Source organism: Xenopus tropicalis, chromosome 6 (assembly GCF_000004195.4).
Source record: "Xenopus tropicalis strain Nigerian chromosome 6, UCB_Xtro_10.0, whole genome shotgun sequence".
In the NCBI taxonomy this organism is placed as follows: Eukaryota; Metazoa; Chordata; class Amphibia; order Anura; family Pipidae; genus Xenopus; species Xenopus tropicalis.
In genome coordinates, this window is record NC_030682.2 from 75,172,139 (window position 1) to 75,197,773 (window position 25,635).

The 25,635-nt window shown below is 39.4% G+C and overlaps 1 protein-coding gene across 7 annotated transcripts in view; it reads left to right on the plus strand.

The window, feature by feature from the left end:
* ptpn3 (protein tyrosine phosphatase non-receptor type 3) overlaps positions 1–25,635 on the plus strand; it is a 228,470-nt gene that overhangs the window by 94,669 nt on the left and 108,166 nt on the right. For 6 of the 7 annotated variants that reach the window (XM_031903477.1, XM_031903476.1, XM_031903475.1 and 3 more), the window contains exons 3-5: positions 16,971–17,078; positions 20,737–20,779; positions 21,584–21,662. In XM_031903477.1, the coding sequence (XP_031759337.1) occupies positions 16,971–17,078; positions 20,737–20,779; positions 21,584–21,662 (230 nt within the window). Of the gene's footprint in view, positions 1–12,902; positions 13,038–16,970; positions 17,079–20,736; positions 20,780–21,583; positions 21,663–25,635 lie in introns of all 7 variants that reach the window. The other variant, XM_031903478.1, reaches the window with a different exon arrangement.

Consider the following 25,635-nt stretch of genomic DNA (forward strand, 5'->3'; position numbering starts at 1 on the left):
TGTCTTAATATGACATAATATAATTCTTTAACATATGAATGATGGTTGATATCCCTGCAGCGACCATTGTGATAAAATGGGTGTGGTTTAAAATGGGGCGTACATGTGGGCGCCATTAGCGGCCCTCCACCATGTATGCGAGAGAATTTCTGGCCTTCAGCACCGCAGAAGTTGGACAGCACTGCTCTACACCACCAAACAACAGGGCAGGGAGTATCTGCAGCTGGTATTTATAATAGGATAATTTGGGGCCTGGTACTGCTGCCTTATACGCAATATATGAATTTCGGAGGGCCATTTGAATCAAATATATACCAACTTTCTTGTACCAGGCACTTGTTTTCCGGGTGGCGTTGTAATAATGTTGGAGTTGGTCAGTTCTATCAACACCACCCATGTACTTACTGTACTCCTTGCTACAGAGAGGCTTATTTTTGGGGGGCCTACCAACTCTTTGTAATTACTGACTCATCGTGGATTGTTGTCAGCATGAAAACATTTTTTTTGTCAAAAAATTTGATGGCAAGGAGCAAGGGCATAAGTCTCTCCGCAATTCAATTTTTTATCAAGCAGAGCCCTGGGCAATCCTTTTCGGTTACGATTTATGGTGCCACAGGCTGGGGTATCTAAACAATATAGGGCACTGAACAAGGGGATACTAGAATAAAAGTTATCCACATATAATTGGAAACCTTGGCCCAGAAGTGGAGAAATGAGCTCCCATACAATCTTTCCACTGACAGTCAAGTCAAGGGGACAATCAGGGGGATATAATTGGGAGTCCTTGCCTTCATAAATCATGAAATAGCTAGTGTACCCCGAGCTGCTTTAGCAAAGTTTATAAAATTTGATCCCATAGCGGGCACGCTTGCTTGGGATGTATTGACGGAATTGTAGGCGCCCTCTGAAGAGGAGAAGGGACTCATCAATACAAATATTTTGGCAGGGAGTGTATACTGCTGCGAAACGCTCAGACAGGCTGTCTATTAGGGGCCTTAATTTATGCAGCCTGTCATGGCCGGGCTGATCAGAGGGTACAGCTGTAGCATTATTATTGAAATGCAGAAACCGGAGCAGTAGCTGATCCTGGTTTCTAGACATTGTGGCAGAAAAGACAGGGATAGACAACACTGTAGTGGTATCCCAGTAGGACTTCATTTTGGCAATATCTGTGGGATGCTATGCATGAGCTTGAGCATACCTAGGTAGGGGATTTTGTGTAAGATACTGCTTGGCGTATACATTGGTATAGAGGACCATATCCTGTAGGATGGCCAAAATTACTGGTGTCCACCTTGACGCCAGGGACTGCTCTCCACCAACTGCAGCCCTATCGCCCGCTTCCTGATCTTCCAAATCATCCACATCCTCATCTACCTCCATAGGCTCCTTGAGAGCATTAACAGTGCTGCTGCTACACCATGACTCCTCAGTAGAAGAGTCACTCTCTGATGCAGGGGGCACATACTCAGGATCGGAGTCACTAAACTCCTCTGAGCTAGAGGCCATGCAATGTGCAGCAGCTTTTTGCCATGTTGCAAACAAAATATGTACAGGCTGATCTAAAACTTAATCAATGACAAAGAACTAACAATCAAGCCAGAAAAAAAGAGATTACTTGTAAAACTACTGCAACAGGCAAGGCAGAGACTGGAGAAAAAAACCCCAACTAATAATATAAACAAATCAGACCAAGAAAAAAAAAGTGCTATGAGCTCAACCCCCTTGAACTCTTCAACTCCCTGAACTCTTCAACTCCCTGAACTCTCCCAACTCCATGGAACTTTCTGGAACAAAAAAACAGATCAGACTGGCCAAAGAACTAGTAACTAGTGGTCAAGTTAGAGCCAGTTATAACAACAATGCAAAATCAAGATTCAATAAAATTACTGAAAATCAAGAGCAATGAACAGCAATATACAACTGAAAATCCAAAGTACAAAGAAGAACAAGTTACAACTAGTAATTAGAACAAAATCAAGCAATGACCAGTAATATAAAACTGAATTACTGAGTAATTAGAACTAAGCAAGACTCAAAATGCAATAAAATCACTGAAAATCAATTGAACCAGTAATGAACAGCAATATAAAACTAGAAGTGCAAGCAAAAACTAGTCAGAAGTAATCAGAGCAAAGCAAAACTCAAACAACAATAAAATCACTAATAATAATAATAATCTGATAATAATCAGAAAAGAATCAGTGATAAACAGCAATACAAAACTGAAAATGAACAATAAAATGCAATAAAATTCACAGAAATACAATAAATCCAATAAAATAGGCAGAGACCCCCCCCCAAAAAAAACCCCCAACTGATCAGACCAAGAGAAAAAAACTGCTATAAGCTCAACCCCCTGAACTCTTCAACTCCCTGAACCCTCTGGAACTTTCTGGAACAAAAACCCTATCAGACTAGCCAAAGAACTTACAATATCAAATAAAATGCAATTAGTAGTAACTAGTGGTCAAAATGCAATAAAATTACTAAACAATCAAGAGAACCAGTAATGAATAGGAATATAAAACTAAAAATTCAAAGCACAAGCAAAAACAAGTTAGAACCAGTTATAACAATGCCAACATCAAGATTCAATAAAATCACTGAAAATCAAAATAACCAACAATGAACAGTAATATAAAACTGAAAATGCAAAGTACAACCAAAAACAAGTTACAACCAGTAATTAGAGCAAAGCAAAACTCAAACAACAATAAAATCACTAAAATAATCACAAAAGAGTCACACTGCGAAATGATGGTAACAAGCAAAAGTATATAACAAAAGGGCAACGCAGAAAAAAATAATCAATAAAATGCAATACAGAAAATAAAATAAATCTGAAAATAATATTTTTATGTTAGATAGATATGTGTGTAAGTGTATGTGCAAATGTAAGTTAGTAAGTGTAGTTAGTGTAAAAAAGCAATGTAAAGTAAAGCAATGTAAAGCAGACGTTGCTGCTGTTCAGGTGGGTCATCAAGGGTCATCCAAAGGATCGGCACAAGTTCCAGCCCCCCCCCGCTCGTTGCCTAGGGGGTTCTGCGGCGTTCGGTCAGCAGTAAGTAAAAAAAAAAGTATGGCGTACGTGGCTGGCACTTAGCGCCATTGCTTGCCATCACGTACGCCATACGGTGTTGGCAGGCAAAGGGTTAAGAGGGGCCTGGATGAGTTCTTGAACAAGCATGGTATCCAAGGCTAATACTATCTACAGTTAGTATTAGTAGTTGTGTATATAGGTTATGTATGCAAGTGTATAGATTGGTAAGTATAGGTTGTGTGTGCTGGGTTTACTTGGAAGGGTTGAACTTGATGGACTCTGGTCTTTTTCCAACCCTATGTAACTATGTAAAGTTACACATGGCAAAGCTATGCTAAAAACAGATTAGGAACACTTATACAGGGATAAAAATGCAATAAAACCACAAAAATTGTGCAAACCAATGAAACAACAAAATAAGTCACACGACAGCGTAATTAGTGGTCAGAATATCTGATGCAATAGTTAAGCTGTCAAAATAAACAGTTTTTAGGGAAAAGAAACTAAAAACAAAGTGGTAAAATGGAAAAAAATAAGTGTGTATACATGTGTGTGTACATATGTAAAAGTTGTGTGACCGTGTGTAAGTCTGTATATACCGTATATACTCGAGTATAAGCCGAGTTTTCCAGCACTCAAAATGTGCTAAAAAAGGAATCCTCGGCTTATACTCGAGTGCAAACGAACTGCCTTACATCGCACCCCCTACCTGCACCTCCGTCGGCCCTAGGATGAACCATCCATGGTCGCGCGGTGCCCGCCCCCCTTCCGTGTGTGTGCAACAGTTTACTTGTCCTACCTGCACCGTATCCATAAACATTCGCATGAGCTAAGGTCACGCTGCGCCTAGCAAACTGCAGATCCATACGAGGAATCCTCGTCCCCCGTGCTGTGCCCGGGCGCTGTACTTGTCCTACCTGCACATCAATACACATTCGCATGAGCCCCTCCCCGTGCGCGCAGGTAGGACAAGTACCGCGCCCGGGCACAGCACGGGGGACGAGGATTCCTCGTATGGATCTGCAGTTTGCTAGGCGCAGCGTGACCTTAGCTCATGCAAATGTTTATGGATACGGTGCAGGTAGGACAAGTAAACTGTTGCACACACACGGAAGGGGGGCGGGCACCGCGCAACCATGGATGGTTCATCCTAGGGTCGACGGAGGTGCAGGTAGGGGGTGCGATGTAAGGCAGTTCGTTTGCACTCGAGTTTGGCTGACTCATATGGAAATTATGTGCTGTCTTTTTCTAGGCTTTTCTCTGTCCTTGAACTGCATTAATATATCCATTAAAGTATTTTGACTGGAAGCACTGGGGATTGCAAATGTTTCATGCAGCTGGGACAACTGCAACAACAGAAGCCTAACTTTAGACACACATCACTGGGCACCTTGGGTAAACAAACACATTCAGACATTTTAAAAAGCATCATAATGCTTCATATAGAAAATACATGTGAAAATGAAAGGAGAATGATGTCCATTAATATTAATCCCATATTATTATTTAAATGTATTCAGGCAGACTAAAATCCCCGGTAATATTTAATATGGTATATTATAAGGGGCCAATCATTTGCATGGGTGGCAAACAACCTATGTTTTTTTTTCAATATGTTTCTTTCCCATTTTGTACAAAGAAACGTAGTGCAGACTTATCCTGCAAAATATTGCAGTGGAGACCAAAACATTGGTTATGCGCTGTTATGCATTCTGCAGCATTATTAATCCAGCGGGTATGGCATAACATACAGTTACGGCAACATATCCTAACAGGGCAAAACTGTGCAGGACTATCATTACCTAGGACACTACAAAAATTAAATGAGATATTAACCTGTACAACCTTGCATGTGGTTATCTTATGTTGGATGCGCCTCATTTTCCAGCCCATACCTTGTGTTTATTAATATGGTAGTCATGTAAGTGTCCTTTTATTAAATAATTTGATTATTGAAACTTAGCAGTAGCGGCTACATTTCCCACCCTAGGCTTATACTCGGGTCAATACGTTTTTCCAGTTTTCTTAGGTAAAATTAGGTACCTCGGCTTATACTCGGATCGGCTTATACTCGAGTATATACGGTAAGTGTTCAAAATTAAAAAAAAATTGCTAAACTGTGTGCTGTAAGTGTGTGCAAATGTATGTAAGTGTGTAAGAGCAAAAACAAAAACAAAATCAGCCTTACCTGTTCTGAAGCAGGGATCGCTGCTCTGTCCTCCATGCTGCAGTCCTGGGAGCAGGAACTCAGTGGGCCAGCGCTGGGGTGTAAGGAGGAAGCAGGAACAAGCATGTGATTGCATCTGCTGCTTGTAGGTCTGGACTGACATGAAAGCTCCCCTGGCTCGTTGCCCAGGGCGGTGTCATCGCTAGAAACTCTCTGCAGCAGAGGCACATGCCGCCTCTGCGGAGAATAAAGCCTTTTTCTGCATCGACGTATGCCATACGTCGTTGCCAGAAAAAAGGTTAAGGGGCCATACAATGAAGATCCATTCATTTGGCAACATTAGACTGACCACATTGATGATCCCTTTGTAAATGGACAACTTAGGGGCCCATTCATTAAACCACAGTTTTTTTTTCAGAAAAAATCGTGTTTTTGCAAATTTATTGAACTTTTCCACAATAAAATTACACAACTTTTTTTGTGGTTTTCGTTAACTTCCATGAGTATCATTGAGTCCTATGGAGGTTTCCAAAATCACACATTGAAGTTTCAAAGCCAGAAAGGTTTTTGCGTGTTTACGATCGGCGCTGATGTGCTCTCTGCACTACAAAAAAAACAATTTCCACCGAAAAATAAAAATAGAAATTTGTTACCAAAGTTACCAAAGACAGCTTTTTGCCATCACTGGTAACTAGTTGCTCTCTGCCATCTGAGGCAATGTTCTCATCTTACCTCATGGCAGGAGCGGCCCTGCTTAAAGGAACAGTAACACCAAAAAATGAAAGCGTATCAAACTAATTACAATATAATGTACTGTTGCCCTGCACTGGTGTGCTTGCCTCTAAAAGACTACAATAGTTTATAAAACCAAAGATGCTGTGTAGCCATTGGGATAGCCATTCAAAGGAGAAAAGGTACAGGTTTTATAGGTTGCTTAGCAGATAACAGATAGAACTCCATTATATTCAACTTGGTATTTTCTAAGATAGGGACTCATTTTCCTGCCCAAAAAAGTCAAGCAGTTCCATGCCCTGATTTATCCCCCCATTGTACTTCCACTAGGCTAGACTGCTTTTTCATAACCCAAAACTGCTTGAAATTATCTATATCTACATCCATGCAATTTTCTGGTCAGATCACACTGATATAACCGTACAGATTTCATTACCCCTACACTACATTAACAAACACACTGAAGGCTCAGTGAAACTATCCTCCATGATTTAGAAGCCTAGAAATACATAGGTAACACTCTTGGGGAATATTTTGACCTTAAAGAGATACTGACACCAGAAATGAAACCTTTTTTACATCTGTCATAACATTGTCTTTGCTTGAGCTTTATAATTTTGCCATAAAAGTATTTGTCCAAGCTTTTACATTCCCTATCTGATCCCCCATGTTCCTCTATGAGGGGGCGGCCATATTTGTGCAGCGGGAGTCCGTTAGCATTAGAAGCTAAAACTGATAGGCTGAGAAGGGACAGTCAGGCTGGCAAAACAGTCAGGATTAGGGACATAAAGTAACAATTACTTACAAAAGCAGCCCTATCAGCAAAAAATGATCAACACGACCTATAGTCAACTTTTTATGTAGATTCATATTTTAAAAAGTTCTTTTTTCGTGTCAGTATCACTTTAACAAGGGGACCATTGGCTCTAAAGCCCTGACTTGGAAAGCCCATAAGGCTGTAATATGGGGCAACATTTTTTCCCTTACCTCAGCAAAGAGACGACATAAGATACAAGTGAAATGCCTCTTGGAGGCTAATCTTCGCAACCTATAAATGTTGCAACCACATAGCCTGACTTCTGACTTATTACGCAAAATCCAAGTGTTTTGCGGCTCTCTAAAACAAATAGCCATACTTAGTGCTGAAAGAACCCTCATCTGGCCATGTAAGAAATATTAGCAAAAAGGAAATGAGGTCCATACTCTATTCACAAATTAGTTAAATAATCGCAATAGGCAATCTCAAATTCTCACTATAAATTCAGATACAGGAGAAGCCCTCCGCAATCTATTACATATTTCCCAGGCCTTCAGCTAAGTATTACACAACACTATATAATCTCTTCCCAAATTCTCAAACTTGAGAGGCTCCTACTTACCTACTCTTTCAACGGAAGAGCTTGAGGAGCTTAACAAAGATGTTACAACTGAAGAAATCCTTCATATATTAAAGACTTCATAAATCACCAGGGCCATACGGCTTCCCCAATGCATATTATAAAATCTATTAGGGCATCCTCTCCCCAATTTTAGAAGAACAGTTTTCTTCAGAGTCTATCCTGGAGCCTATGTTGTCCTGTTTATTTCTGTACTACCAAGGGAAAAGAAGGACCCAACTTCATGCAGTGACTATAAGCCCATGCACTCCTTAATAGCAACTTAAAGATATTTAACAAACTGACCTCCAAAGCCCAACTGTCATTCCTCACACCAAAGCCTATTAGTTTCACTGTCTCTATATCAAAACAATGTCTCAAAAAATACCATATTTGAAAATAGCCCTCCCCCTTGATGTTGTTAATGGCAAACCTAGATTTTGAGCCAGGAAAACAGAAAACATTCCAAATGGACTGGTCTACACATTCTTTGTCAAGAATTACTTGTTCTATAGACTCTTTAAATCGAAAACTATATAGTAATGACAGACTTTGCAAAAGATGCAGATGGGGCTCTGATAAATGAATGTATTACTTAATTAAGCATTATGTCACAACTGTCTTGAGGCAACAGGCGCAAGTGAACCTCACACCTTCTGAGAAAATACTTGGGGCTACATTCCCTTACAGTGGAGGAAATAATTATTTGACCCCTCACTGATTTTGTAAGATTGTCCAATGACAAAGAAATGAAAAGTCTCAGAACAGTATCATCAAATAATTATTTCCTCCACTGTATATGGGCTTGATTTCCCAGCTATACAAATTAATGCCTCGCCTTTCTGAGGACCTCTTCCTAAAACAGACTGAAATGCAATACTGGGAAACGTTCTTGGGAAAAAGCTTCCTTCTCTCCAATGGGCTGCAGTCTGGGGAAAATGCACGCAAAATAGTGGTACACACTCAACAAAAAGAAAGCACCTATGAGGTATTGATAAAGTTTTATTTCACCCCAGGCAGACTATAAAAAATACCCACAGTATAGCCCCATGAGCTGGAGAGGTTGCATGCAAAACAAATCAACAGGTCATCTCTAGGAGTGAAAACAATTATTTTCTAAAACATGTTCTTAATTAAAGTGCAAAATGGCCAGTGTTACACTGTAATACCAGGGGCCCACTAGAAAACCTTATACCACAGACTAAATCTCGACTTTTTACTTTCTCTTCTACCTAATCAACCTTCTTATGCCCCTACAATGACCATATTATAAGCATACATTGTCAAGTGGCAAGGTGAGCAGGATGGCTGCCACTGAAACCTTGCCCCACAGAAGTTCTCCTGGCACCTTGGTGGGCCAATCCCACACTGACAAAAGGGAACTAAATTATTTCATCATTCTGCTACCTTATATAACCATTTAGGCCCTAACAAAGCTGGTAACTATTTTGGTAATACACAAGGCTGGTAGATGGTTTCATCTGCATATAACTCTTAATAGTTTATTTTCACTTTACAGAGTCATTGGCGCAACCTCTTTTTTTGTAAATTGAGAGTCAGGATTGTGCACAATTGAGTTTACTCTGTGTGGTCTTAAAAGACTTCAATTACTTTTCACTTTGCTACCTTGGCCCAAACAGAATCTTAGGAAATCCTGTTAGTAACATAACGCTTTTTTTTTTTGCATAGAAAAATACTTAGGCAACATGTACTTAAATAAGGGTTGTCACCTTTGGTCTTAGAAAAAACGGACATAGCAGATGACATCAGGGATCGAGCAGTGACATGCAGGGAACATACTTTTGTTGTAGGAGCATCAAATGTAGGTATTGGCCATGCCATTATTTATTGCTAGGCTTTACATTACAACCTTGGTCTGTTTTTACACCTCAGAAAAAGTTTAGCACATTAGGACTTTCAGGAACGTATTTTATACCAGAGGATACATCCAAAAGGATTAGAGACCACAACATGCACTGAGCCACCAAGGTCACCAGAATACAAACAGAAAAGAAAAGCAAATCAGATACCACTTGTCACAACTTATAAGCCACAGCTAAAGGTTCCAGGAAAACAGCCAGAGAGGTACAAAGCACAGTGCTAGGTTACAAAAAGATGAGAGCCTAAATATTTCTAAAGCCATGTCTTCTGGCATTCATCCAAGACTAACGAGACTTATTTTAAAAAGTTCCCTTTCATGATTAGTAGTTGATCACAGCCTTGTGGAAGCAAGAAATGTGCCCACACATTCTTAAATCAGATAAAGTGCCAATATTTGGCATATCAGAGGAATAAGATATCCAAGGCTACTATAAACAGTTAAAAAACAGACACACCAGTGGAAAAACACTTTAACAACCCTAACACAGTCTAGATGACTTCAAAATATCTGTCAAATGCAATTTCAAAACTTTCAGAAAATGAAAGAAAGGTATGGGAATACAAATGCATAAACACCTTTAATAGCCATTGAGTCTTATTTCTAGACTAATTACATATTTTAGGAACTATCTGTACAAATGAACTACCACAGCAGATATAATCTATCTATTTATTGCCTGTTCACTTTGCTTCCAAGTTTTTGTGTCTGGATCCCCCTTGCATAACCTCATTCCCCAGATGTTTGTCTGCTTTAAATTCAAATCTTGCTTGTGTTTTTATTCTGCATATATATATATTTCAGAACCAACATAGCTCCTTTCTTCTTAATTTTTTAATCCTCTTTTAAAAAGAAATTAAGATGTTCTGAAAGCTTGCTGTGATTATCATCTTTTCTAGCCAATAAAAGTCTCACATTTACATGATTTTTGTTATGTTTCTTATCCGATGTTTTACCCATCTGTACAATTATTATACATGTCAGTCCTTGCCTTAGTGGAGGTTATAGTCTAAAAACTCTATCATACAGTATTTGTTCTGGCCAATTTTACCAGGAAATAATGTTTTTCTCTACTAGGGCTCCCATATGTCATGTTTCCTCAAAGACTAATAAATAGATAGAATAAAAAGATTTAACTAATTTTCAAAAATATTCAGCTTTGAAAACTATCAAAATAAGGTATTAACACACATTAATAAATATTGTCATCAGCTGGAACACTGGTTTCGTATTATATTCTGGCAATACATTTTGTTTACATTTAGTACTAATATTAAATGCACATTAAAAGAAAAATTACACATTAATATAGGCGCAAGGGGGCTTGATGGAGGTCTGTGGGTTGGTCAGTAATGTCAGGGAGCATGGCTATTACACAGTGATAGGTGATTAGCTGGTCATCTCATCATTAACTTTAAAATCATATCTAGATTTTCTAATTTGAAAACCTGGACAGGCAGTTTTTAACTGGACAGCCCTGCCCTTCTGAAAACCATGGCAACCCTACAGCTTTAACCACAAACTTATCAAATGCTTTATTGTCTTCTATCACATTTGCATGAAAGGGATAGGTCAAGTTGTTTTCAAGCAATTTTCACCGGAAAAAATGTTGATTTGTGCTACTTAAAACATAGTCGGCAAGTATGTTCCATAACTATAAGAAAACAGAGGACCAGTACATAGCTCCATGATTATCAGAGGGCTCATTTATGGCTACAATGGTAGGTAGAAGCAGTCACATAAAAATTAATTAAAGGAGAAGAAAAGGCTAAGTCACTTCGGGGGTGCCAAATGTTAGGCACCCCCCCCCCCCCCAGTGACTTTAATCGCTTTCCTTTTACCTCGGGCTTGTGCTCTTGTTGCAGAGAGTGTTTCTATTAGAGCAGGGATCTCCAACCTTTTATACCCGTGAGCCACATTCAAATGGAAAAAGTGATGGGGAGCAACACACGCATGGAAAAAGTGATGGGGGTGCAAATAAGAGCTATAATTGGCTATTTGGTAGCCCCTATGTGGACTGGCAACCTACAGGAGGCCCTGTTTGGCATTATACTTGGTTTCTATGCAACTAAAAGCCAGAAATTCAAAAATAAGCACCTGCTTTGAGGCCACTGGGAGCAACATCCAAGGGGTTGGGGAGCAACATGTTGCCCATGAGCCACTGGTTGGGGAACACTGTATTAGAGCATTAGTGCTTGGATTAATTTCTTAACCCTTGCGCTAAATCCTTTTGAGGAATATACAGTCTGCAAGTACAAACGCAGTGCACACTTTTTTTCAAAAGACATATGTGCAAACCCTACTTGTACCCTTCCCTTTTTGCTTTTCTTTCCTATCTTTTATTTGGCAATTGTCCCCTAAAATGGCATCCTACAAGAGGCAGATAGCAGCTGGCCAGACTCTGTGAGGAGAGAGGGATTGCTGGTGCAGATCAGACCAAGGCATGGCTCATTGCTACTCCGATCGAAAGTGACCAGGAGTTCAGTACTGAGGCAGCAGAATGCCAGGCCACAGCACAAAGGAAGGCAGCTATTTGCCAAGCTGATCCAAAGAGGTACTGCCTCACATCACAGCAGAGAGTCCAGGGACACCAGTTTTTTTAATTTCTCTGTGGTGGAAAAGGATGGGGACACTTTTCTGGAAGGCTTTGAGACTATTTCATTTACCCTGTGAGCAGCAGCGTTTCTGACCCTAATGCAGCCTGAGGCATCTTCTGTGATGCTTCCCCCCTCCCCCATGCACTAGAAGAGACAAATTTTCAGTTTAAAAATCGGGAATTCAGCTCTTAACATTACCAGGAGCGGCTTTTTGCCGCCCCTAGTAACTAGTAGGGTGCTGCCTGAGGCCTGCCTGTGAGCAGTAGACACGATTCCTGACCCTTTTTTTGCAGACCTTTCAACAGAGTATGATGGGGACTATGACATAATTAAAAAGGCTTTAATCCAGCGCTTGGAGTCTACAGCTTTGGGCCAATGGCATCTACTCTGATGTGGTGGGGAGACTGAGGATCACTTCTATCAGTGGGTGCAGGGGCATGTTGTTTCCACTTTTACAGAGTTAGAGGACTTGATGGTACTTAACCAGTTCCTGTATATCTGTCCACTGGAAGTACAGCAGTTTGACAGTGAGCCCAAAACAGCAGTTCAGGCCACAGATCACAGCTACATGTACTGCCAACAGGATGCCAGCATACAGGAGGAGATTGAAGCACGAAGGAGCATCATCCAGGAGCAGGAGGTTAAGCACAGTATGCCAAATCCGGCAAAAGTCCCTCTTTTGGGGGTCTAGTACCAATGTGGACTGTGGAGATTCTTACAGACATTTTTCCTGTAACCAGGTGGGCCATGTGAGCGCTGTCTGTCCAGAACTGAAGGATCCAACCCCACCTGTATATCCTGTGGTAATGTTTGTGTATGGTTAGACAGAATTTATCTCACCAAATGCAATCTGTGATTGTGGGTGATAGTTACTCAGGGTCTAATTCTCTGGTGCAACCAGATATTAGCAACACTGGGGACATTATTCCTGAAAACACTTTGTCTGTAGAGGGGGTGGGGGTCACCAAAAGGTCCCCCATGGCCAAGGTTTACTTGAATTGGGGTGGAAAGGTTTGGGGAGAAGAGAGGGGAGGTGGGAGTGTCCAGTGAAATTCCTGTTGATGTATTGTTGGGGAATGATTTTGAGCATATGCTTTCTGCTCACTAGGACCAGCCACGCTGGAGTGTGGTAACTCACCTCAATCAGTAACTGCCACCAGTAAAGTACAGAGAGATGGCTGGGAAGGAGGACTGGGAGGCAGAAGAGAGTGTCAAATAGTGACTGAACCAGTACTGTCCCAAGGTGGGTATAAGAAGGGGAGAAGTTTACCCTATGTGTCTCCCTGGTGCAGACAGGTAGTGTACCTGCAGTACCTGTACCTGAGTTATATTTCCAGAGTAGGATACTTGATCCTGTACCCAAGCTGCATGGGGTCTCAAGAGGGGGGGCAGCAAGTAGACCGGACTCGGGAGTCAGTGCAGAAGTGTAGGCAACAGGTGGTTAGGACCCAGATTCTAGTATATAGACTGGGGTGATTGATGGTGGCTGAGGGCCAGGTAGAGCTCTAGTACCAGAACCAGTACTGAGAGGAGAGCAGGTAGTCAGAGCCACAGAAGGATTGCTGACAGTACCAGTTCCTTTCCCCCAAGGCAGTGAACAACCGGACAGTTTGCCTCCAGGACTGAGCAGGTCATTGGGGGACAAGGGGGCATAAGGTGGGTGGAAGGCTGCCAGTCAGATCCCTAGTCTAGGCCCAGGGAAGGGGGCGCTAGGGACAGGTATGAGGCCCACACAGGCACTTAGGAAACAGTAGGTATGCACAAGAACCAGGTGGGGGAAAGAGTCCAGTTGCTTACGTTAGGCAGTCAGCGGCATGGTACCCAATCTGGCACCCCATGCAGTGACCCTAATAACCAAGAGGGGGTGAGCAGTGTGCCTCTGGTGCACTGATCCTTTTTATGGGAAAAAAGAGCATCACCTTTCTGCCTATAATCTCCTCTAATGTACAAAGTAATCATGTCCCCTCGCAAGTGCCTCTTTTCCGGAGAAAACAACCCCAATCTCCACAGTCTAACCTCATAGCTTAAATCTTCCATCCCCTTTACCAGTTTAGTTGCACTTCTCGGCTTTCTCTCCAGCACATTAATATTTTTCTTAAGGACTGGAGCCCAAAACTGCACTGCATACTCAAGGTGAGGCCTTACCAGAGACATATAAACTGGCAAAGTTATGCTTTCATCCCTTGACTCAATGCCTTTTTTGTGGCTTTAGTAGCCACAGAATGACACTGCCTGGAATTAGACAACTTGCTGTCTACAAAAATCCCCAGATCCTTCTCAATTAAGGATACCCCCAACACACTAATATTTAGTATATAACTTGGGTTTATATAATATCTAACCAAAGCATAACTTTGCACTTGTCAACATTGAACCTCATTTTCCATTTTTCTGCCAAGTTTTCCAATTTTGTCGAACTGCTCTGCAAAGTGGCAGCATCCTGCATGGAACTTATAGTTTTGCACAATTAAGTATCGTCGGCAAAAATAGAAACTACTTTCTATGCCCGCTTCCAAGTTAAAAAGCAAAGATCCAAGGACTGACCCCTGCAGTACTCCACTAACACTGGCCTAATTAGAAAATGTTCCATTTACCACCACTCTTTGTAATCTATCCTTCAGCCAGTTTTCTATCCAAGTCAAATATTATGTTCTAGGCCAATATTCTTCAATTTTATCATTAACTTTCTGTGAGGTACGGTATCCAATGTAGATAAGTAGATGACATCCACTGCCATTCCAGCATTGAGGTTCCTGCTCACCTCCTCATAAAAGGCAACTAAATTAGTCTGGAAAGATCTGGTACGTATAAAACCATGCTGGCACTGATTTGCAGTGTATTCAGCCTATCCATTATTACCCCTTCCAAAAGCTTTCCTACTACTGATGTCAGGCTAACAGGCCTATAGTTTTCAGGCCAAGAACGGGATCCTTTTTGAAATAATGGCACTACATTAGCAGTTTGCCAGTTTCTCTGCACCATGCCAGACCTCAATGAATCCTGAAAAATTAAGTGAAGAGGTTTGGCAATGACAGTGATAAACTTCCGATCCTGGACCTTTTTGATTACCTTTACATGTTCAAGTCTCTCTTGAAATTCTTCTCGAGTGACCCATGCATCAGTAGTTATATTACTAGAATTGGGTCTTTTAAAAGGGAAGCTTTGATTAGCTGGCTCCTCAGTTGTATAGACATGAAAAAAAAAAAAGAGTTTAAAATGTCTGCTTTTTCCCTGTTCTCATCAACAATCAGACTATTACTATTTACATATTTAAAAAATAATTTTGATAAGCGAATGGGTCAAAGAGATGGGAAATGTTATGCGAATGGAGGAGCAATGTCCAAGGTGCACCAGACAAGTTTGTATCGACATGGTCTCCATGGGTTCTGTTTCTAGAATCATATAGAGATGAACAAATGACATGGGACTAGGGGCACTAATAGAAAGTAGATATAAACAAAAAGGTCAAACGTCAACTGATGAAGATGATATGAGGTCAATAACGAAGCGACTGAGCAACTCCAAGTTCTGTTCTCCCTATTATTGATACCTTCTCTTTTTCCCTTTTTCTGGTTTATTTTTTATCTTGTTTTTCTTCCTCAGAACTATATCAGGCAATAATACTGTAATAATGGCAGCAATAGGAGACACCATTGCTAAAGTTTAACTAAGTATAATAAATAAATATTAAAACAAACTTTGACAGCTTTGCTAAAGCAGAATGACACGAAAATCGTTACTTTATTTTGTACGGTTGTTAACAAATATGTCTAACTCATTCTGACATATGAAGTGTTCATTATGCCTACTGTAGAAAGTTTTCTGGCTTTGATATGTACTGTTTTCATATAAAACTGAAAATAAAGAATATACAAAAAAAATAAAAAATTTTAGATTCCTTTAACTGGTAGCTGCAATTCCCCTTTCCATCTCTATTTTAGCTTGCCTGGTAGCTTTTTTGCATGCTTTATTGGCTTCCTTGTACGTGATGAAAATTATGCTGTCCCAGCCAACTTGAAAGTTTTAAAAGCACATTTTTTCCTACCAACCTCGACACTTAGGGGCTGATTTACTAACCCACGAATCCGACCCGAATTGGAAAAGTTCCGACTTGAAAACGAACATTTTGCGACTTTTTCGTATGTTTTGCGATTTTTTCGGATTCTGTACGAATTTTTCGTTACCAATACGATTTTTGCGTAAAAACGCGAGTTTTTCGTATCCATTACGAAAGTTGCGTAAAAAGTTGCGCATTTTGCGTAGCGTTAAAACTTACGCGAAAAGTTGCGCATTTTTCGTAGCGTTAAAACTTAACGCTACGAAAAATGCGCAACTTTTCGCGTAAATTTAAACGCTACGCAAAATGCGCAACTTTTTACGCAACTTTCGTAAAGGATAGGAAAACTCGCGTTTTTACGCAAAAATCGTATTGGATCCGAAAAATTCGTAAAGAATCCGAAAAAATCGCAAAACATACGAAAAAATCGCAAAGTACCGATCATTACGAAAAAAACGCAATCGGACTCCATTCGACCCGTTCGTGGGTAAGTAAATCAGCCCCTAACACTTTTATTCAACCATAAAGGTTTTGCTTTGGTATGCCTTTCCTTGCTTACAGGGGGAAAATACTGACCTCTATTCTTGCTAAGCAATGGTTTAAAGATACTCTATTTTCCTTCTGTGTTTAACCCTGTGAAAAGCCTTTCCCAGTTGATACATAAATAAAATAATAGATATATAAAAAAAATAGAAAGTATATTCAGCACTAGCCCCATTGCTAAACTAATGCTTAAAAATGGGGCATACTGTCCCTTTAATTAGTTTGTTGGTTTGCTAAAGCAAAGTTTTTGCATAAGGCATTCTTCCAGTTATTATCCATATAAATGTGGCCTACTTATAGAAGATGTTACATTTTTCACAATATTTCTTAAGAAGCCACTCAGTCCTTTTGCTTCAGACTTAATTCTACTAGATACTGTATAAAAAATAAGGGTTTTTATTAACAAATATATTTAAAGTTTAAAGCCACATACATTATTAATATAAAGATGTATCCCTTTTTTGCATATTTGAAGCAATTATGACAACATCAGTTGCATTTAGTTACACTTACTTGGATTGTGCCCACAATCTTATTTGTATTTCTAAAGTTGTTGTGCCCTGTTATTTCTTCCAGAAACAAGACACTGGTCATACATTGTTGGACATGGTCTACAATTACTTAAATTTGAAAGAACGAGAATTTTTTGGATTACAACACAGTGAAGACTCATTGGACTCACATGTACGTATATTGCTCTTTAGCTGTACATACATATTTCTTTCCTGTTTTTTAAGGGATTCTGTTGTGATTTTTGTGGTGCACTTTTTATTTTTAAATTTCACTGTTAACATAGGAAATAATTAACTCTACCATTTAAAATGTTATACTTAAACCAAGAAATTTATTTTTTTAAGTTGTAATACTGGTGTGTATGCAGCCATCTCAGTGCAGCTTTTTTTTTTTTTTTTCCAAAGGTGTTTATTTATGCATTTGTAACATACAACATAAAACATTTTGACATTAGTTCTACAAGCGTGTTCTTTTCATGCCAGGATATAAATGGTACGTTGTTAGATAATCACTAATGTCCTACTCAGGATAGTGTTCAGATTCCTGTTAAAGAAATGAAGGATTTGGGATTACCGGTGGAGGTTCAAATTCCCAGGGAGGACCATGTGGAATGGTCATGGCTTCAACCCATGTTCCCCATACCTTGTCATACTTTTGAGGGCATCCTCTTGCTATGTAGGTAAGTTGTATTAGAGGCAGAAGGGCTTTGAACCAGCTGGCAATTGTTGGAGGAGAGTGTGCCATCCACTGAAAGAGGATAGTTTTCCTGGCATAAAACAGTAATGTTCTATAGAGGATGCACGATGCTGATTTGGGAGTAATGTCATCCACAATGCCAAGTAGGCAAACCTTGGGATTGCATATTTTAGGTAGGGATGTTGTGTTTTGGATGTGGTCTAGGACCTGGTTCCAAAAGTGATGTATTTGTGGGCATGACCACATTAAGTGAAAGTAGTTGGCCTCGGGGGGCACCACATTTAGACGAGTTGCGATTCCCATACGATATAGTCGTAACAGGGTCAGATGAAGTCTATGTATGATTTTGAACTGGATTAACCTGTCTCTTGTAGAGATCAGATAGTCATAGGCCCTGTCTGTCGCTTCCTCCCAATCTTCACTGTCCATCTCCGGTATGTCTTGGCACCAAGCTTTTTGAGCTGTGAGAGAAGGGAGATTGGAGGGTGGAGAGGAGCAGGGAGTATAGTGTGGTGATCAGCTTTTTGGAGGAGGGGTTTCGAAGGGTAGTTTAAAGCTTAGTGAGCACAAAGGGGACTATGGTTCTTTGGAATTAGTGTTGGAAGGCCTGTTGGAGTTGTAAGTATGAGAACCAGGGTAACAGCTCTTCTGTGTCTGTATGTCTGATCTGGTTTCTACGTAACAGTGCCCCAGCATTAGTCACATCTCCCAGTGTACGTATGCACCAGTGAGGCCACACTCTGTATGGGGCAATTTGTTGTAAATTGGGTAAGTAGGTGATTGGTTTGGATATCTGATAATGTATGAAATGGAATATATTTTAATGATTCCATTGAGCTAGCTAGGGTTGCCGGTAATGGAACATTGGGGTTGGTAAGATCTTGAGAGAACCACCATTGGACATAGTAAACCTGTGCGGCTAGGAAGTAAAATTGCCAGTGTGGAAGGCCTAGGCCGCCTTCTGTAATTGGTGCTCTAAGCTTGGCCTCAGTGCAGCTTTTAGAAGTAGCCAGCACTACATATTCGAACAGCTTTAGTCAAGCTACTCTGCCACATCTACCACATTTAACAGGTAGCTGCTTATCTTGCTACCTTCCCATTGTTCCCCTGATTGGCTGCTGGGGGGGGGGGAGGACAGGGGTGATATCACTCCAACCCAGCAGTAAAGTGTGACAAGTTTATCAGAGCACAAATTGTATGGCTATGGCACCCTGGGAAAAAAAATGGATTTCAATGTAGGATTCTGCTGGAGAAGCTCTGTTAACTGATGCATTTGGAAAAAATGTTTTCCCATGATAGTATTCCTAGCTCTAACACAGGTTTAAACCATGCTTTAAACAGCAGTAAATTATTGATAATTCAAACACCACTGTTACTGGAATTTGCTATTTAAATGAGAAAGAAAGGTAAAAACTAAGTAAGCTTTATCAGAAAGGTCTTTGTAAATACAGCCATAAACACTCACAGAAATGCTGCACTGGCTTCTCTGTCAAAAGAGGCAGCTCTGTAGTTCTAGAGACGCTATGGGGGCACAGATAAGTTGCGGCAAACTTTTTATATATAAGATATAAATTAAACTTTTTTAATCAGTGTTTTACTTGTTTATAAAATGTTAATGAGGCTTTTTGCACCTATTGTTCTAGGGTTAGACAGAAACTTGTCCCCTAACAATAGGCTGCTAATCCCCATTAATATGTTAACAATCCCAATAGGGCCCCCACCTTAGGTGTGAAATGGAGACTGGGTGAAACAAAGCAAAACGGAAGAACTTAGAATTGATCTGACAGTTACACTGAGCTTTACTCCATTTTGAAAATGTCGGGGAAAAAAATGTTGTTAAAATGACGTTTAAACGACAAATTCACAAAAGTGTCTTTAAACTGTCTTTCTTTCACCAAAAACGGAAAAGTGGCGGTTGAGTCGGAATTTAGGCGGATTTCTGTTTGTGAATCTGGAGAAAGTGTTTTCCACCAGTTTTTCCACCACTTTTACTCCAAAAAAGGTCTCTCTCCACTTTTGTGAATTTCCCCCATAGTCTTACAAACTGAGCATGTACACTTGGTCTCAGTCTCGGTGCAGGAGTGAGGCATTAACTTTCTTTACACAGCTCAGCTTTTTTTCTTCCTGTTTGGCTTCTGATCATCTGAACAGTTGAAATATGAGGAATCTTAAGGGCACTATTGAAACAGCTGAAGGTATGCCTGCAGCTTGAGATTAACTCTTTATTAGCCTTTCCTTCTCCTTTAAGCCGCAGCCATTGTTGCAGCCACTGCATCCACAAATTATATTCTGTGCTTCTTTCTTTTTGGCATCAGTTTGGAAAAGGCTTGATACTGTTTTAGCATGGCAATAGCCTGGGCAGAGATGAAAGCAAAAGCTGTTGCTGGTCTACATAGAGACCTGACCTCAACCCAACTGAAACACAAGTGGGCTAAATTGGAACACCACATGCTGATGTTGGGCACGCAAGCATTTCTCACATTTACTTCCATCTCTGCTCAGGCTGTTATCATGCAAAAACAGTATCAAGTCTTTTCCAAACTAATGCCACAAAAAAGGAAGCACAGAATAAACAAAAATCTAATTTATGGATGCAGTGGCTGCAACAATGGCTGTGGCATAAATAGCAAATTCCAGTAACAGGGACTTACTTCTGTAGTAAGCCTTTCCAGAAAAGGGAGTATTAAGAGAGGACCAGTTTCCCTTGGTTTTGGAATGGGACAGGTGGGTGCTGACATATTTTTGGTCAAATAGTGTAGCATGTGTAGTAAGGGTACTAGTATTTAGTGACTAATCTTGTTACTCTCATATTTTAGTATCTTTAAACTAATGATCTGTAGCTTTTGTTAAGGTATGACTTTTCACACTGCCCATGCACGAAGACTGAAGAAGGAAGAGGATCACTTTGTCGCATACACCCCAGCTGGTACGGTTTTCTCCTAACAGGAGCACTGGCCAGTGGTTTCAAGGGTTTTTTACTATTAAAATTAAAAAACAATGCAAAAGTATAATACAAATAACAGTAATACAAAAAATACCCTTTACAGAAAATCATATGAGACCAAGCCAATTCTTTATTAATTTAAAGCAGACTTTAATTTCCTAAAGCACTTTTTAATTTCTTATTTGACAGAGGTGGATTGAGCCGAATAAACCAATTAGAAAACAATTAAAAGGTATGGCACATGTGTGACATTGACAACCACTGTAAACTACAACTCTTATGATCCTCTTATTCGTGTTTAAGATTTTAAGCTGTCTGTGCAGTGTCATGCTAGGGTGCCAGGGGCCACTATAAGACCTTATAGTCCAGTCTTTATCAACTATTTTTCTCTCTCTCTTCACTCACCTCCTTTTCTTTATATACTCACGTCTGTCCTTTTCTCCATTCTCTTATTTTTTCTTGTAAACAAACATTTTCCACTTAAACTTGATTATAACTGTATTTTATATTGACCCCTGTTTGTTCAGTTAAATTATTTCTGTATAGCACTGGTACAATATTATTACAATATTATAGAAATTGGCATTTAGACAGTTACAAATTGTGTACCATTCGTTAAATAATAAAGTTGTTATTCACTATCCTCTCAGTGATCACTTTTCATATTTTAATATTTTTTTCGCATTTAGTCATATTTTTTTTGACAGGTCAAATACATTTGGTGTGTGCTCCCTTTGTGTAGACAACATATTAGAGGCAAATGCTTCAAACTGACTGACACAAAGCTGCATGAGACAAATTTTCCTGAGAAGGAATACTGAACAATAATTTGATTATTTCAGAAAAGTTATAGATTTTGTTATTTATTACATGTGGAATTATTCGTATTTCCAGTAGATAAAGTAGTTACATTTTTGCAATAGTTCCTTTTTAAGCAGTATTTAGCAATATCTATTTTTTTGTATGAACATGCCTATAAACTTTTGTTATGAATTCAATATTATAAAATTTGTTTTTTTTAAAAACACAATTACAGGAGGATTTCCATGCTCCCTCCTTTTCCGTGTTCGTTTTTTCATTCCTGACCCCAACACATTACAGCAGGATCAAACCAGGTAATTTTTATTTCTTTTAGGAAACTGTTCAGAAATTAAGCCTCCGAGAACTTATTTAATAAATCTTCACTGTAAAAACTAGATTATTATTGTGCATTATATATGAACTAATGTGTAAATGTTTTTTTAAAAAAGGTCCCAGATTTTTTTCAAACCAACATAACGTACTATAACTTCAACTTATTCTTCCGAATCTTAATCTTTTTCTTATTCTTAATGCCCCCCATTTTCTCCGCCCCCCGCTTCTCCTCCTACAGTATTAGGGGTACAACCTCCAAACTCTCCTCACTTCTTCGTCATATAGCAGAGCAGATTGCTTGTGCTTTTCTAAGCGATCCCCCTGAACACCCCAATTTTCCCATTGACTGACAGAGCAGATTCGAACAGCTGCCACTCTTATAGCTTTGAAGCTACACTTGCCAAACTTGAATTACATAGGCATAGGGTCAACCTGCCTATGTGAATCACATAGGCATAGGGTCAACCTGAATCACATTTCTTTCATTGATTACAGTGGGGAAATTTTAACTGCTGCCATTCTCACACGTTTAACATTAGGGTCCCCGAAAATGTGCAAAGTTTGTCACTGGGTGACTACGTTTCAAGTTTAAGAGAGTGGGTAGAGCCAACAAAAGCCAATCAGATTTCACCTATAGTCTTTAATTTGTTTAAATTAAAGCTGCTGCTATTTTTTAAATATTAATATTAGGGTCCCCAAACTTTAATGAGTTAGTCACTGGGTAACAGCAGTTCCAACAAACCCCAGTGCACATATATACACACACTCATACCAACCTATCTATACACTCACATATATATCAATATATAGCAATATCTATAGTAGTTGTATATTATAATATCACAATAGCCTTGGATATCATGCTTGTTCAAGAAATCAACCAAGCCAAATTAAATGCATTAATAGAATCTTCATTACAGCATCACCCAGTAGAGCATTCCACAACCACACTGCCCTCAGTGTAAAGAACCACCTAGGCCGCTTCATATGAAAGTTCCATTCCTCTAATCTGAAGGGGTAGCCTCTGTTGCATTGATAGATTTTTCCCAATAAAACAATCTGTCTTTAATGTCCTCTAATGTAATCTTGTCCTCTTATAAGCATAAACTACCAGAGAACTTTTCAGAGAAAATTACCACAACCTTGACAGTGTACCTTCATAGTTTAAATCTTCAATCCCCTTTACCAGTGCACATCTCTGCACTCTATCCAGCTCTTTAATATCCTAAGGTCTGGATCACAAAACTGCACTAGATATTTAAGGTGAAGCCTTACCAGAGACCTATACAGAGGAAAACATTACATCTTCATCCCTTGAGCTAATGCCTTTTTTATGCAAGACAGTACTGTACTTTATTTTCTTTTGTATCAACGGAATGCCTCGAATTAGACAACTTAATATCTACAAAACTCCCCAGATCCTTCTCTATTAAGGATAAACCCAACACACTACCATTTAGTGTATAATTCACATCTATAATATTTCTACCACAGTGCATAATTTTGCATTGAACCTCATTTTTCATTTTAGTGCCCAGTTTTCCAATTTAGTTAAATCGCTCCACAAAGTGGCAGCACCCTACATGGAACTTATAGTTTATTATCATCAGCAAAAATAGAAACAGTACTTTCAATGCCCACTTCCAGGTCATTAATATACAAGCTAAAAAGCAGAAGACCAAGGACAGACACCTGTGGTACTCCTTTAACAACAATGGTCCAATTTTGCATTGAACCTCATTTTCCATTTTAGTGCTCAGTTTACCAATTTAGTTAAATCGCTCCACAAAGTGCAGCACCCTGCATGGAACTTTTCATTTTGCACAATTTATCATCATCAGTTAAATAGAAACAGTACTTTCAATGCCCACATTCAGTTAATATATAAGTTAAAAAGCAAGGGACCAAGGACAGGCCCCTGCATCACTCTACTAATAATAATGGTCCAATTACGAAATTCTTCCAGTTACCACGACTCTATATAATCTATCCTTTAACCAGTTAACTATCAAAGTAAATATTGGATAAATATTATCTTACAGGCCAATATTCCTTAAAGGAGAAGGAAAGGCTAAGTCACTTTGGGGTGCCAAAATGTTAGGCACCCCAAAGAGACTTTAATCACTTACCTTTTACCCCGGGCTGGTGCTCCTGTTAGGAGAAAACCGCACCAGCCCTGGGTACCTGTAGCGAGCGCTTCCTTCTGTTTCAAAATCCCTGGGCCGGCGCATGTGCAGTAGAGTGAAAAGCCAACATATTTGTTAAAGTTCGGCTTTTCACTCTACTGTGCATGCGCAAGTGCAAAGAAGGATGAGGAGACCACGCTCGCAGCTACTTTAACAAAAATGTCAGCCGAACTTTAACAAAAATGTCGGCTTTTCACTCACTTATGTCAGACTAAAAGGCTTATAGTTTTCATGCTAAGAACAGGATCCCTTTTAAATAGTGGAAACCACATTAGCAATTCCCCAGTCTCTCTGCACTGCTTAGACCTCAATGAGCTAAGCTTGTTTAGTACCCTAGAATGAATACCATCTTGTCCTGGACTTTTATTTACTTTTACATGTTCTAGTCTCTCTTGAATTTCTTCCTGACTGACCCTGTTCATCAGTAATTATATTTCTAGAACTGGGTCTATTAAAAAGGAAGCTTTTTGGAGACACAGGGTATTTGTATTTCAGCATGAATTTTCTTTCAGTACTTTTTTTTCTCTGTACATCAGGTTATTTCTTTATTATGTAAATCCTAATTAAGAAAACCGTTTGAATTTAATAATTTTCTGACTTGTTATTATATGTAGACTGTATAACTAAATACACACCAAATTTACAAACCAAAATAATGGAGTTTTAAACATCACAAATGTTTTGTCTTTCCCTAAAAGCACACAGGATCCTAGAGTAGTGCCTAAAACAACCCAATGTACCACTGACTGCAATATGAACCATTTAAAAGGAGAAGGATCTGCCACATCAGTGCCACCTAGAACACTGTATTTATTCTGCAGAATGCATTACCATACCTGAGTAATCAGCTGTAGAAGCTTTCTCCGTTTGCTTAAGATTACAGCTGCCGTTTTAGCTTGGTGTTCATAGCTTCCTGCTGTATAGCTATAGCTCGGATTACACATTACACATTATCTTATAGCTCAGATTACACATTCCTAAGGGATGGAGAGAGAGTTATTAGCATTCTTGTGGGAGGGGGGAGCAGAGGTGAGAGAGGAGAGAACTGTGCAGACTCTGGCCCCAGAAATGAGGGATTTTTCTTAGAGAGAAATACATGTTTACAAAAAAGGAGACAAGAAATCCCGTTTATATGCAGCATATATTGAGAAAACAGACCACCACTAATTATAAGTACATAAAAAGTAATTAGATGGATGATAGAAGCCCTTTAACATTATTATAAGCTTACTGATGACAGGAGATTGCTAACGCTCTAAAAACAGTGTATGGTAGATGGGTTTGGGAAAGATTTTATAGCTATTTTCTAAGCAAGTTCTAACACAAAGGTGGTTTAAACTTTACCATTATGTTCTTTTACACCATTCTGTTAAAAAATCAACTACCAGAAAGTATATTTTACCATATACAGTTATATGGTTTGAAAGACCAGCAACTTTACAACCTAAATATTAGCTACAAGTAAAAATGCTCTTGGTGGTGTTATCTGCTGTTAAATTCTTAAATACATTTTTTTAAAATGTGAATTATTTGATTAAAATGGGGCCTAGAGAGATGTGGCCTTCTCGTAATTTGACACTTTCTTGATAATGGGTTTCTGAATATCAGATCCTAAACCTTTAGGGCTCTGGCACACGGGGAGATTTGTCGCCCGTGATTTTTTTAAGAACGATTTGGTGACAAGACGCCAATGTAAACCCAATGGAAATCGCCAGCGTAAAAACATACGAATCGACTTCAAGTCGCACACAGACCCTTTTCTGAGCGA